At 35.9% G+C, this 14,190-nt stretch overlaps 1 protein-coding gene across 50 annotated transcripts in view; it reads right to left on the bottom strand.

The window, feature by feature from the left end:
- Positions 1 to 14,190, bottom strand: part of RIMS2 (regulating synaptic membrane exocytosis 2) — a 503,494-nt gene that overhangs the window by 87,725 nt on the left and 401,579 nt on the right. For 37 of the 50 annotated variants that reach the window (XM_074577608.1, XM_074577599.1, XM_074577598.1 and 34 more), the window contains one exon: positions 12,251 to 12,351. The exons of the other annotated variants lie outside the window; for them this stretch is intronic. In XM_074577608.1, the coding sequence (XP_074433709.1) occupies positions 12,251 to 12,351 (101 nt within the window). The remainder of the gene's footprint in view (positions 1 to 12,250; positions 12,352 to 14,190) is intronic. 50 annotated transcript variants of the gene reach the window in all.

The following is a 14,190-nucleotide window of genomic DNA, read 5'->3' as shown; positions in this document are numbered from 1 at the left end:
ACCACATGTAGAATATTGTATCCCGTTTTGAGACCCAAACTACAACAATGACGTCGAAAAACTAGAATGAGTTTATCGGAGGGCCACCGAGACAGCTAGGGCTAGAGCATTTGCCCTGTGAGGAGAGGCTGGGGGAGCTGGGCTTGCTTGGCCTGGAGAAGTGATGGCTTTAGGAGTACCAGACATCAGCCTGCCAGGTCACACAGACGTCAAAAAGAAGAGCCAAGCAATTTACAGCAGCTCTGACTGGTGTAAGAAGGGACATTTTTACCACATGTACAGTAAGCAGCGTATCAGGTTGCCCAGAGAAGTTCTGCAGTTTTCATCCTTGAAGGTTTTCAAGACCAGATAAAGCCCTGAGCAACCTGTACTGATCTCACAGAGACCCTGCTTTAAGCTAGGGGTTGGACTAGACAGCTCCTGAGGTCCCCTCCAACCCAAATTATTCTGCCATGACTCTGACCTACCTAACCTGTAGGGCAAGGTAATCCAAGAGCTGAAGAAGAAACTGCAAGGGCAGCAGTAATGCAGACACCACCAAAGGATCGCTGTCTAAGGACAACTGGAAAACTAGAGGGAGGTCATCCAGAGGCACACAAAATCAAAGACTAAAAATCATCTGCTTCACGTATGTTGGCATGTGGTGCAATTTTTTTTAAGAACACTCTCAGTGCACAATATGAAACAAATATAGGAGCACACTAGAAAATATTGTGGGATTACATCAGGAACAATTTATGGGACGTGCAAATATTTGGTAAAGTAGAAAGCAGTAAGGCAGCTCCTAAGAAGTATGTGGGCCTCTTAGTGAGCCCAAGAATTAGCTTGTCAACAAGTTTGTCTTCCTACAAAAAAACCCCCTGTTCCTGCAGTCGGTATCAAAACACCAAGTATTCTCTGTTGTTCTGATGTTCTTTTTCGTACAATATGCCTTTTGGAAGATCAAGGCAACCTCTACTTTCAGCTGCACTGATATCTGTTCTGAAATCAAGCTGTTATTGATGCAGAATTAATTCACAAAGATAGCTACATCCAGTCTAGGGAATTAGGTGTTCTTCAATCTTACTTCAAGTGAGGACCAAATTTTACAATTTTGAAAGGAGACAGCACTGCAAACTTTCTTCTGGGGTATATAAAGTTACCACATTGTTCCAAAGACTGTTCAAAATCACAAAAACACTGTTTAAAATCCCATCTGTCCTATGAAAAACAGTAGGTAAAAGAAAAAGTATTTTAAGGTAAATTAAAAGACAAGTAAAACAACATAGGAACAATTCTAAGCATCACCTCAAAAAAATTCTTAAACGGCAATCCAAGATGTGTTACCCACTGGAGCGAAAATATAAGGTTTATAATGGCCAAGAAGGTATCTCATAATATCTCATCAAAAGCTATCTTAAAGTCACTACTCATAGAGAGAGGTTCTATTCCAAATCATCATGTCATTGGAACAGGGACATGACATTTCATAATAACAAGAGGCTACCACCACTGGCCTGCGTTCTTCAGTAGTATGCCTCATGTACTGTACAACTAGACACCTATTTTAAAACCAAAGATAAATAATTTCTATTATCTATTAAGGAAAATAAGATTTTTAAGAAGAGTTTTCATGGTCTGAGTATTAAAGTAGGATCATCTTTTTCATGGTTCTAGTTGATTCTGACAGATTAAATGAGGTAGAAGAGAAATCCATGTATAGCATAAGGCTAGGGTGACAGAGCTGTAATTTCCTACATAAATTGGAATGAACAGAAAAATCTCATGTGTCCTGTGGATGGACTTCACTTTGTTACAAGATCTGATGATTCCGACATGCCTTAACAAGTTATAGGTGAACCATAGAATGCTCTCATGTAGCCAGATCATTCACAACAATTTTTGAACAAAAGTAAAGATCTTGAAGAGATATGAGTCTACATAATATGAATATACATAAACAAAAGCTTCAAAAGAAGAACCCTTTAATGAAAATTAAGTGTAGAAGGATGTCCAAAAATCAGTCCCCCTTTTCTGACATGAATGGAAATTCAGGAAAGCAGGCAAAACAGAAAATGAAGCAAAACTCTTTCTAAGACTTATTTGAAACATTTGCTATCCAAATTCCCTTTCATATTGCTGATCTTCTCCTGATTTTTAACTGCTATTTAAAACAGGGAAGAGTCAGTTACCAAGTTTCACTTTAGAGAAATGGGTGCACAGTCTGGCTTTGTGATGGTGCGTAATAAACTTTTGATGTAGATCTTCTCGAACTTCCCAGCATCTTTGTAACTGCCACACAGTAACTTTTTGACTGTCTCATAGAGAAGGAAGAAAATCTATTTAAAACAGAGATCAGCAATCCTTTAGCATTCCAGAACACTGCACCGAGTGTCATGAAGATGCATCATCATGGACACTGTTCACTGTAGAAAATCTGAGCTGTTCAAGTCAGAGTGATTACAAAAATACAGGTGTCCAGGGCTTCACAATCTACTGTGCAATTGCATTTAATGGTATCTCCAGTGTTTCATCTCCTGGTGAACTCCAGCATGTGTGTTAGGACAAACTGGTGAGCCTGCCTACAGTTAACTCACTTGTTCAGCGGGTTCAGTTTCAATAACTCTGTTTCAGTGATAACTCCGGTAACTCTGTTAATTCTGTTTCTGTTCTTATTTGGTCCTCTGGCTCTAGTGAATCCTACTTACACTGGATAAACAGAATCAAAACGTGCTTCCTGTATTTGCTTCTGTTCCTCAAGTGGTTCACATGCCATTTCTGTCACCACTGCACTCACAATCTCTTGCACTTCATACAGTCCTGCCATCCAAGCAACAGCTCCTTCTTTAAAGAGTGTAACAAGGCACGATTTCTGTTTTAAGAAATCCTCTTTTGTCTCTGACTGTTCTACCTAATTTGGGCTTCTTTGAGGTGTTACCTTGCAAATGCAAACTAGGAAGTCAAACAACATGCATTTTAAACAGTTCTCATTTAACCTGTATTTTAAACTACGTTTCCATAATTTGTTTTTAGTCCTTGGGTCTCTCATAAAAACAAATTAAAAAAGATGGAAAGGCAACCATCTTTTCTATCAGAGGATTTCTGTTTCATTACACTTTATTTCACCCCCAAAAGCCTGTGAAGTATTTCAGCATACCTGATGCTTTGGGAACAGAGATATGAACTTCCCACTTAATCCTGCTTTCTCTATATAACATTTAAGTATGACTTTCACCAAATTTGTCCTAGGACACAGCACCTTCGAAAGAATTCATGCTGAAGAGAACAGCTGGATTGACACACGGGCCATCTGGTGAGTGCTCATTCTTGTAAGCAGAAGTGCCTAAGGACCATGAGTTACACAATTGCTCAAGAACAGGATATAAATATATATTTGTAGGATTCCACTTTACAAGTCCTTAAATCCATAGATATCAGAGGATATTCTCCAAAATCAAGCACGATTTGAGGGAAGGTCCCATAATCTTTTTTCTGAATCTTGTTTTCTCTGATTATTAGAATATATCTTGGAAAATACCAGTACAATAAGAAATGTATCGGCTCAGCTGATAATTTGTCTACAAATTTTCTCTTGATTCATGTCCGGCTAAAGGGGAAACAAATCTGCAAGATGTAGATACCACCACCTCCTTATCCCTCCACAGGCCAGTTAAACTGCTTAGAAAACATTACTTCTACCTAAAATGCACTTCCTCAGCAGCTTTACCCTTGTTATATTGCAGCTAGGGAGTTCCTGAGCATGCAAACCACTCCTGGGGAATAGAAAAACTGAACTCGCTCTTTTTCTCTTTAGTCATTATGCTTCAGTTCTCGAAGACAGAGTAATTAGAAAACATGTATTACTTATGTCTGTCATATCGCATTGTAAATGCTATCATAATTTACGTCTTTGCTTACTTGTAAGGCTAATTTGAACTCACTTTTACAGAAAATATGCAACACTTATTATTTACAACTTCAACTTCACCACAGAAAACACTTTAACAGTAGGATAATAATATGTAACATTTCTGGAAAAGAAATTTTAAAAAAATAATTAAAAAATTCAATTGAAACTGTATTTAGATCATTTCACAAGAGTTATCTATATTGGAACAATTCTGGGGTCAAAAACTTCTGTGAGCATTTTTGAAGATCTTTAATGTCTATGAATTATTAGAAGCCTTGAAGTTATTTTCATTTTACAGATGTTTCCTTAGCATAACATTAGCATAGCATTTCCTAAACTTATGTGACTAGAAACTAGCTTAGAATTGGGAAAGGAAACATTTCTAACTGCCTCCTAAAAAACATCCATGTTACTTCTTTACAGTTCTTGAAACTGAAAGTCATCCTGTTTACCAGAAGTGAATTTATGTTCTTGTCTCTTAGATACAGAAAACTATGTCACAGTGTTTTGAATTTTGTTTTTAGAAAATCATATTCAAACTAAAAGTAAAGTGCAGATACTATTAATTAGATAGTTGCTTCAGATTAAAATGCAGAAGCATGCAAATCACACAATTGTTTTTTACCTGATGGCATGTGTCACGAGAGAGAGAACAGAAACAGGATGATGCATCCTGGTTCTCTGAAATTTAATGGATATATACAGTCTATATGAATAAATGAATGTAACATCTTTTAAAGATTTTACATAGTTTGAAGAAAAAAGATATATCAGATAAATTTTACTGTGATAACACAAGTTGAACTTCATGACGAAAGTGTGTATGTTTGGCTGTATGACAGATGAATTTTTTTCCTCAACATAAACTGACTCTGGAAGAAAACACAATTTCCAAAACTTCTTTTCAGCCTAATACTTAAGGTTATTAGGTGAAAAATATATATATATTCAAGGCAAAGATTCAGGACAAGATGCACTTTTAGGGGGGGGGAAAAAAGAGGTTTTGTTATGCAGACTTTATTTGATAATTTTGTCTAAAATTTCATTTGCTCCTATCTTGGAATACTACTAGTAGAGTAAGTTTGCTGCAGTAATTTAACTATCCTACTTTCTGCATTACAGAAATTAACACTTTTTGGGTACATCATTATTCTGTTCAGAAGTAAGGGTTAAATTTTCAGAACTGTGGGGTTTTTTCTTGTCGTTTCCTGTTATTAATCACTGATTCCAGACTGTCAGAGAAATCTCTGGTAAAACACTGATTTCCATCTGTAGGAGAAGGACAATATTCCTTCTGATGTATTACTAAAGAAAATATTCTATTGCCAAACACTAAATCAATATCAATTATTGTAAGCAAAGACTTCCAACAAATAACAGTCAGAAATATCATAGGTTAGAAGGGTCACAGAGAGAATTTCATGTTTTAGGAACATCTTCACTAGAAGTGTTGCTGAAGGCATTAAAGCTTTACAAAGGAAACACCTCCCTATGACGAAACTCCAAGGTCCTGACCATACTTTGATTAGCTCCATTGTGCAGAAGCAGCTTTTACAGAATAATGGTGGTGTGTTACATATCCATCCAAATCCTTCATAGACACTACTTGCAATATGGATGCTTGAAGACGCAGTTATACTCACTAAAATTAACTGTGAGATATTATGTAGTCAAGATAATTCAAAAAAAAAAAAAATCCAAAAAAATGCAATGCCTTGGGGAAAGCTGAGAGAGATACATAGCTTTTTTCTTGCACGACAGATGGCAAGAATCCTCAAAACCACAAATCTGTTTTTTGGAAAAAAGGTTGATAAACTGGAAAAATTTCCACCGATAACTTTGGGGCTGCTATCAAAGAAAATCAACCCATTTACTTAAGAGAAACAGTTCCAGAGGCTGGACCGAAGAAAACTTCGACACTGCTAAAACTACTTCACAGGCCTCATCGTTATAGTCAGAATTACAAATGAGAACAGTAAACTCTGGGTGACTCCTCCATCTAAGGTACGCCCAGCTGAAGTACGGGCAGCAGCTCTCCAGTGGCCATCCCAGGAGCACCTTCTCAAGCTGCTCAGTATAGAAAAGCTGGGAAGGGCAGAAGGCGCATGAGGCGAGGGCGCAGCCAGGTCTCCTGCCTCTCAGTCCGATAGTGCTCGGTGGCCTCTAAGCCACCTCCTGTGAAGCAGACAGTCTGGCTTCTTCATTTTGAATCCTACACGTTTAAGCAGGCTCCATGAGAGCACTGCACTGGGACTTCAGGTCTACCCTTTCTACTTGCGTGCCACGCTTTACTTGATTTTTCAAGGTCAATAGCCTAGTGAATTGATCTAGCAAACGTGTTTCCATCTAGCTGTAACCACCACTATACCCTTTTTATCTTCCAAATGTGAATAATGTCCTTTTTGCGCCTAGTCTCCCTGCCACAGAATTAACCGCAGTCCAGTGTTATACATGTTATCATAGATTATTATTCTCATTTCTTGGAGCTCCCTGACTGTTGCAGCAATTCAATTAGCTTCATATATTCTCTATTTTTGAGTGTCACAGTTTGGCAGCCAGATATTTAGTACATATTTTCCAGTTAATTTTCTTTCTTGTTTTCCGTAGACTTTCTCATTTGTTATCAGCATAACATCAGTTTCAGAACATCTTAGGTAATTAATTCAAGCGCAGTCACACTATTTTCTACATTAATTGTTACTCGGTTCAATAGCATCTTGGAACTTTACAGCTTAATTTCAGATAAGAACTGTAAACAGAAATAATTGAGTTTACTATGAGAAGATCGCCACTCTGAACCAAAATACACTAACAGTTTAGCAATTCACATGTCTATACAAAGCAGTTCCAAAAGGAAAAGATCTTCTATTACAAAAAGGATAAAGGATTTAAGATAAAGTGCAGTGATTACTCTGGCTGGAAGTTGGTCACAACGGCACCTAGGTGATTTTAAAATATGAATATTAATAGAATGGTTACAATTACTTAATCGAATCTGGCTTTGATATAAATCTTTTCATTCACACTTTGATGTATATTTGACATATATGTGTTTGATAATTTTTTTTTTCCTGGAAAACATTTGCTTTTTTGCAAAAGAATATTTAACTCTGCTGTAAAACTCAAGACTGTGTCACACTTAGTATTTTTTGTGGTTTTTTAAATGGAAAAATGTAATTTTCTGCTATTGAAAATCCTACCCTTTCCAATAAACTCCAATTCTAATTGTTCAAATTCAAATTCAAATTCTAATTATTTTGTCTTTCCAAGTTTTATCCAGATAGCTAGAATATTAGAATTTGAACTGGTATGTTAAAAAGGAATGTGTACAAAATAGATTTCCCATTTCTGCACTGTTTTAAGGGAATACTGATATCTAACCTAGCCTCCATTTCTTATTCAATATTTTGAATATTTCTAATTACATCCTTAACAACAGAAGTTATAAGAAACAACTACAGGATCAAAGAGGAATATTCATAATTATTGAATTATTACTGGACATATCATGATCTTCCCAGAACTCCCAAACTCTAAGCTTAAATTTTCAAAAACAATTGACAATTTGAAACCAATATAAATCGACTACAGCTTATATACAGTAAGAATATCAAAGGTCTTATCATCCTATTAGCTTGGATGTTTGTTCAACACCTCCTCCACAAGGGTTTCAAGAAGAAAAGTGACAAGTGTTTCTGCTCATAATCTTTACTGCTTTGTGTACTGCTCTCTTTTTTTTTTTCTTTAATGAGGAGACAAGTGCATCCCCAAAACACCATTAAATCAAATGTTCCAATCAACAACACAGGTCAAAGGACACCACATGTAGCTGTACCAATGACACAACTACTTACAGCAGATTTCAGAGGAAAAAGGCAGTTCTCCGACACTTTTGCACATTGCAACAAGACTGAGAGTTAAGGAGATCTGCTTCTGCTGAGTTCAAACTCAACCTCTTCCACCTCCAGTGTTACAGCTCTTGCCTTCTGCACATTCTCTCCCACAAGTAACCCATAAGGTAGTACTTGATTCATTGCTGAATCAAAGTGTCTCAGTCTGAAGAACTGCAGCTTTCAAGTGTCTGCAGGCTCCAAGGGCATTTCAGCTGCACCCGCATTACTCAAATAAACGGAGCACATGCTTAACTCTTCCACAGCCTAATTTGTCTTGGTCTTGCTAACAGGTTAGAAGTTCACAAAGTAGCATGCCAGTATGCCTAATACTACTAGTCTCCTACACCAAACACAGGGAATCATGCTCCTATCTAAAACTTGAATTGTAGTTATTGATAAGCAGGGACTGCAGCATTACATACATCTGATGATGCAGAAAGTCTCGGTCTTATCATCAATATGAACCATTAAAGGTGGAATTGGAAAGTCCTCTTTGGTGTTCTGTATTATTCTGTTTTGGGTGTACTTTTTTCTACATTTGGCTAAATAATTTTGTCACCAGTTTTGCAAAAATTTCAATTTGTATCTGGTCTTTTACTTCTTATACCCCAATTTTGTTCCTTGTTGCTCTGATATACTATATCCCTAATTACTACATTACTGACGAATACTAACTGCTATATTATATAACTGGATTTCTCTGCCTTTTTGTAGGTCATTATTTTCTCCTAATAAAACAAATAAAATGAGCCTCGTGACACCTTGAGGTTTAAATGTGCATCGACTAGTTGCCAGTCTCTGTTTTACCTTTGTTCCTAAAGAAAACAAACTTTTTTCACTATTCTAACTCCTACATAAATCCAGCTCCCTTTAGTTTGACATTCAACACTTTCAGTTACTCAGACCCTTTTGTAGTGGCTAATATGGCCTGAGTTTGATTGATTTCTCTCTCTACATTGATTTCACACTGATTGCAAACATTTCTAGGGCTCGACATACAAGAAGTATCTTCTGTCTTTTTTCTCAGTAGCAACAAAGCTTTTTAACTCTCCCTAGTTGATCCACTGGGCATGTTGAATTCATGGGGGCAAGGAGAGAGGAGTGGCACGATTCCTCCCACCCTTTATCCTTCATTTGTCAGCAGGGATTCCTGAATCTGAGCAGTGGTGGGAACGGCCAGGGGCAGGAGTTACTCACCAAGCATAGCACTATCAATTTGTCTGCCAGAGAGCTAATGGCAGCCGCACCAGGCAAGAAGCAAGGCAGAGAGTTTCAGGGAGGTTTTAAGAGGCAGTTTGGGAATTGACTTCAAAAGCCAGATCAAACAAATTAGTCCAAAGTGAATCTAGGATGCTGCTCACTCAGCTTCATCTTGGCCCTTCCCTCTTCACAGTGCAGCTTACTTAAACACTTAAGAACCGGGAAGCTTAATTTTTATGCAAAACAATAAATGAGTCCGAGGAAAATTACATCAATCAGGCTCGTGTTGAAGAGCCACAGTATGGTAAATGGCTTTTTCTTCCTCTGGTGGAACACTCTTGTGCTGCTGCGCTTTTTTTCTGTATTACCAGAACTCGGGTTGTCCCGCATGTCAACTTCTACCACCACTGCAATTCAGACTTTAGTCTACTAGTCTAATACTAGTCTACTAGTACTCAATATTCAGAATAAATAGTTGTTCCAATACCAGAAATAGTTTTACCTAATCCTTAATGCCCACACGGTTTTTCCTCTCATGTCTCCTTAGTTGCAAATATGTTTATACGAAAATCAAACATATTGCTTGCTTTGCTTATGTCTGTGGTGAAACCATACTTAAGCAACTTCTGCATTTAAGGAAATAACACTTTTACACAGTATACTACCTGAGAAACTAATTTATACAACATACTATGGAAGCAGAATACTTAGTTTTCAAAAAACAATGAGGCATGTATATGAATAATAAATATACAACCTGCAATTTTATCAATCATGAGGAAAAAATATAAGGGAAAAATCAACTTCATATTTCAGCAGCTTCTAAGAATACAGATGTCTGGAAGTGAACTTTTCCCACAAGCTTCTTAACATATAACTATGCACCACAGAAGTGTATGTACCTCCCTCTAAAGCTTCTAGTACTGACTTCCACAGGTAGAACAAAATCAGAGAGGTACAATACAGGATGCCTATTTTAATATTTTAATATTTAATATAACTTCTACTGTTATACCTTTTGCTTTCTCAGCAAGGAAAGATATTTTTTCTTAACTCAAAGTAATCATGAGGGACATACAGTTGGTGTTGACTTCCATTTAAAGAAAGAAATAGAACAGAAACGTGAAAGAAAATTCCATGTGCTAGCTTTTCTGAATGTTGCTTAGTGTCTACTTAATGACATTTTTCTCAGCCATGGCACACTTGACTGCCTGTTTGTGCCAGTTCACAGATTTAAAAAATCAAAGTCACTGTATAGTATACAGAACATGAGATTTCAGTCAGCATTTGACGTATGTGTTTCAGTTCATAATTCCAGAAGAATTTTTGTAGAAACCAGGTAGATAAATTGTACTTACTCATTTTCTGTCTCTAGATAATATAAGCACTCAATTAAGAGGAATTGAAGCAGTGGTAGTAAAAAAGTGAAGACAGAACTCTCATACGGTTTATGAGAGTTATGGTTCTCATATGGCTTTAAAACTACACAATTTTAAGAATGCATTTTGAATTAATACATATATGTGAATATTCAGTGTCTAGTTCCACAAGTTCATTGATAGAACAAATAACTCATTTTCAAATACTGAAACTACACTTTGGCAGAAGAGTAAATTAACTGTTTATTTCTGGAGACAATTTGTTTGATGTGTGCAATAAATAAATCACCATTTTCATAAAATATTTCCATTTATAATTTTCCTCTTTAATACATTCCAATAATACTGAAGGTAAAATTTTAATAAAAAAGATAAAAGATGGACGTCGAGGCCCAATAATATGGTGTGGGTGAAATGGAAAAACAAGGGTAGGAAATGTTTCCTTAGGTAGTTATATTCTATCCAGCTCCTTCACATGAGAGACCATTTATTCTCTTTACTCCATACCAGTCCTACTTCTGTCTCAAATTTCAGTTAAGCATTGAGGGAGCAGGAAAATTAGCAGAATAAGTCTGGTTATACATACAATACATAACGTCATATTTCTGTGGTACATACAATCATAACACTTGCGAGAAGGTCTACTCACAGAATTATGCTCACATCTAAAAGGTAACACCTTTCAAAGCCGACAATATAGACACACGTGAAAATAATTTGCCATAAGTGCCAACATAAAACATGCATCTAAACATGACAGCATACCAAGTCCCTCCTACATGTTAATAAAAATTCCTATGCCTTCTGTAGTAAAAACTACATTTGTAAAATACCCAAATAACCATGCCACACATCTACAGAGTTCTTAAGTACTTTACGCCATTTTCACAGTTTTCTTTTTGTTTTGTCAATTCTAACTATTTTCATTAATAGTGTTTTCCATTTTGTCATGGGCTTTGCTACAGGTCTTCCTCTATTTTCCGACACTGAAATATACATTCTAGAAAGTAATTATATCAAGTGCGTTAGTCTACATTATCTGCAAAACTAATAATACTTAATAAATATGATGATTTCTTTGTCTCCAAATATTAAATGGCTCAGTTTACAGTATCTTTGTGAATCCTTGGAGCAAGGAACTACATCCTGGAAATAAAAGGCTAACACAGACTTCTTTTCCTCACTCAGGTTTTTTGTAGGTCAGAAGTCTCGTGTTTCCCATTTACAATCTGACCTCAATTAATGAAGTTTTTTAGAGGACACTAAATTATTTTTGTATAATAGAAGTTCAAATTGAAAATATCTTGATTATTTTAATTAACACACTGTATATGACATGACCCTGTTCCAGATAGGAGGAACTTTTGGATAGTATATTTGGGGCTATACTACTATGAAACAATTCAGATTTTTGGCAAACTGACACAGCTGGGGTGAAAGCTTGTGTTGATGTATAAAATACTTTTCCATAAGCTAAACTACCACTATTAAACTAAGTAACACTACATCTTCCAGTTTTCAATAGATAAGATAATCCTGTGTTCAACTATATGAGAGCCATGAAGAGGTTTCAATAGCTCTCATTCCACCTGTCACTCAATAAACCCCTTTTCTTCCTTCTCTTTGAGCTTTTATAACATGTCACAATTGTTCTTTACAATAGATAATTACACTGGCACTTTTATTTGATGTAACTTATCCTTCTTAAATTTTAATAATCAAGAACACTGTGTTAAGGGTTTTGCTGCACATTTCCAATAATTTTATGATAGACACACAAGAAACTTCTACTAAAGAAACAACCTCCCACTCATCTATTACTTTCTAAAAGGACGTTGGATATTTTAGTTTAGCATATTTTGTTGCTTTTCAAAACAAAACTCCCTTGCCTTAGAATGATAATCTTGTTCCAGCCTGGAATCTGATCCTGCTACCTGTTTGTACTTGCTCATTTTCATTTGGCGATTCCTCTCTTCTACATCCATTGCACCTGTTAAGTTAAAAAAAAAAAAGAAAGAAAATAAATACACAAGTAGTCTTCAATTCCAAGTTTAAAGTTATGCTCATGGAACTTTTAACAGAAAAAGATGAAATCTTACTTACTTAAATGACAGTGTATATAATTTTAGTTTCTGAATTACAAGTTTGCAGAAAAACAAAACATTGCAAGAGGAGGAAAATAGTAGATAAGTAAGCAATTCAGCAGAATCTTAGTAAGTAAGTGTTGCATTATCTACACAATTCAAATGAAACCAACTCTGTGGAAGAAACAAATGTAAATGAAACAGAATGTTTCCACAGAATAGAATTTTACTATTTCAAAAATATTCAAGAGAAATGGAGTCTTTTGTTTAAAAAAAAGGAATGCAAAGACAACCTGCTTATTTTGGGTAGAGATCCTGGTTCTTCATTTGTTATAGTGTGATACCAGCATTTTTATACCAAATTACTAATCAGTAACAACCACAGGCTGACAGAGCTTCTGTTGACCATTGAGCATAATCCTAGTATGCTCAAAACAATTTAAAGATGTATAAAGGAATGTTAAAGAGCCACCCAGTGGCATCACTGTATCACATTCTAATGACACACAACTTCGAGAATGATTTCAGGATTCTTGGACCAAGTACATGATTAGTCTCAATTAGGGCTGGGTTCTTAATATATGACTTGGGCAGCAGCTGGTTTCACCAATCGTCCTGTAACACCACAATTTATGATGTAAAATAATAAGGAACTAAGTGCCAAAGCTGAGGTGGAAGAGTAAGAAATTGAAAAATGAGAGGAAGACAACCACCCAGAATTAAAATATTTTCAAACAAAATAGAGTTATCTATTATACACACACAGGCTTGATTCTCTTCCACTTTAACACGGGATAAATCAAGAGCAATTCATTATCCACTGAATGCTAAAAAGCATTCATTTTGACTGACATTTGTCTTAAAATTCCCACAATTTTAACGCAAAAATTGTCTAGGATTAAAATTTCAGAATCCCAATAGTCATAGATGGAAGCTTCTATACATTGCAGATATTGTACGATCTCAACTTTTATTTATGGAATGGAGATGGGAATATTAGATTCCAGTGTACTATATAAATCTGATTTAAACTCTAAATCTCAGTTCTAAGTCATAATCTAATAGTAAAGTCGGGCTTTGCACAGGGCCTCTGCAGGGCCTCTGAGCTCTGTATTTTCTTTCTTGACAGCAATAATGGCAGTAGCACTAATACAAGAGAGACCTGTCAGCTAAATCTTGCAGCACTTTGTGGGAAATCTGGAAAGAAGAGGATGAGAGGAAGAGGGAAGGGAATGAGGCTAAACTGTAATGTTATCTAGAAATCCTCTGGTTTCTGATTTTTGTATTCAAGCTCTCCATCTTTACTGCCTACAAACAACATGAATGTAATGCCTTCACCAAAACTTTTAGGAGAAATTAAAATCAAGAAAAATGAATGAAAAAGAAAAAAATGGTGTTTTATAGGGAGAAACAAAATGAAGAAGACAGCAGCAGAAGAAAAATCGTAAAATAAAATATAGCTAGTTTTTCTTGTCACAATTTTCCTCAACTATTATAGGCCCCAAAGCAGTACTTGCCAATTTGTCATTAAGATGCAGTGATTTTTTAAGTACCTGGTTTTAAAAGCTCTTAAGATGCATTTTTTCCCTTGAAAAAAAACATTGTAAACTGGAAAATTATATTTTTTTTTTTTCAGTAACAGAAGTAACGCATAAGTGGTTTTGCAGTAAAACACTATAACATTTGCTTAAAGAAAGAAATAATCTTTTGCTGAAATCATAACATTCTGCGAATCCACTTGCCAT

This window comes from Larus michahellis, chromosome 2, assembly GCF_964199755.1.
Source record: "Larus michahellis chromosome 2, bLarMic1.1, whole genome shotgun sequence".
Lineage (NCBI taxonomy): Eukaryota > Metazoa > Chordata > Aves > Charadriiformes > Laridae > Larus > Larus michahellis.
The sequence above is the reverse complement of the archived record's forward strand: the minus strand, read 5'-3'. Positions and strand labels throughout refer to the sequence as shown.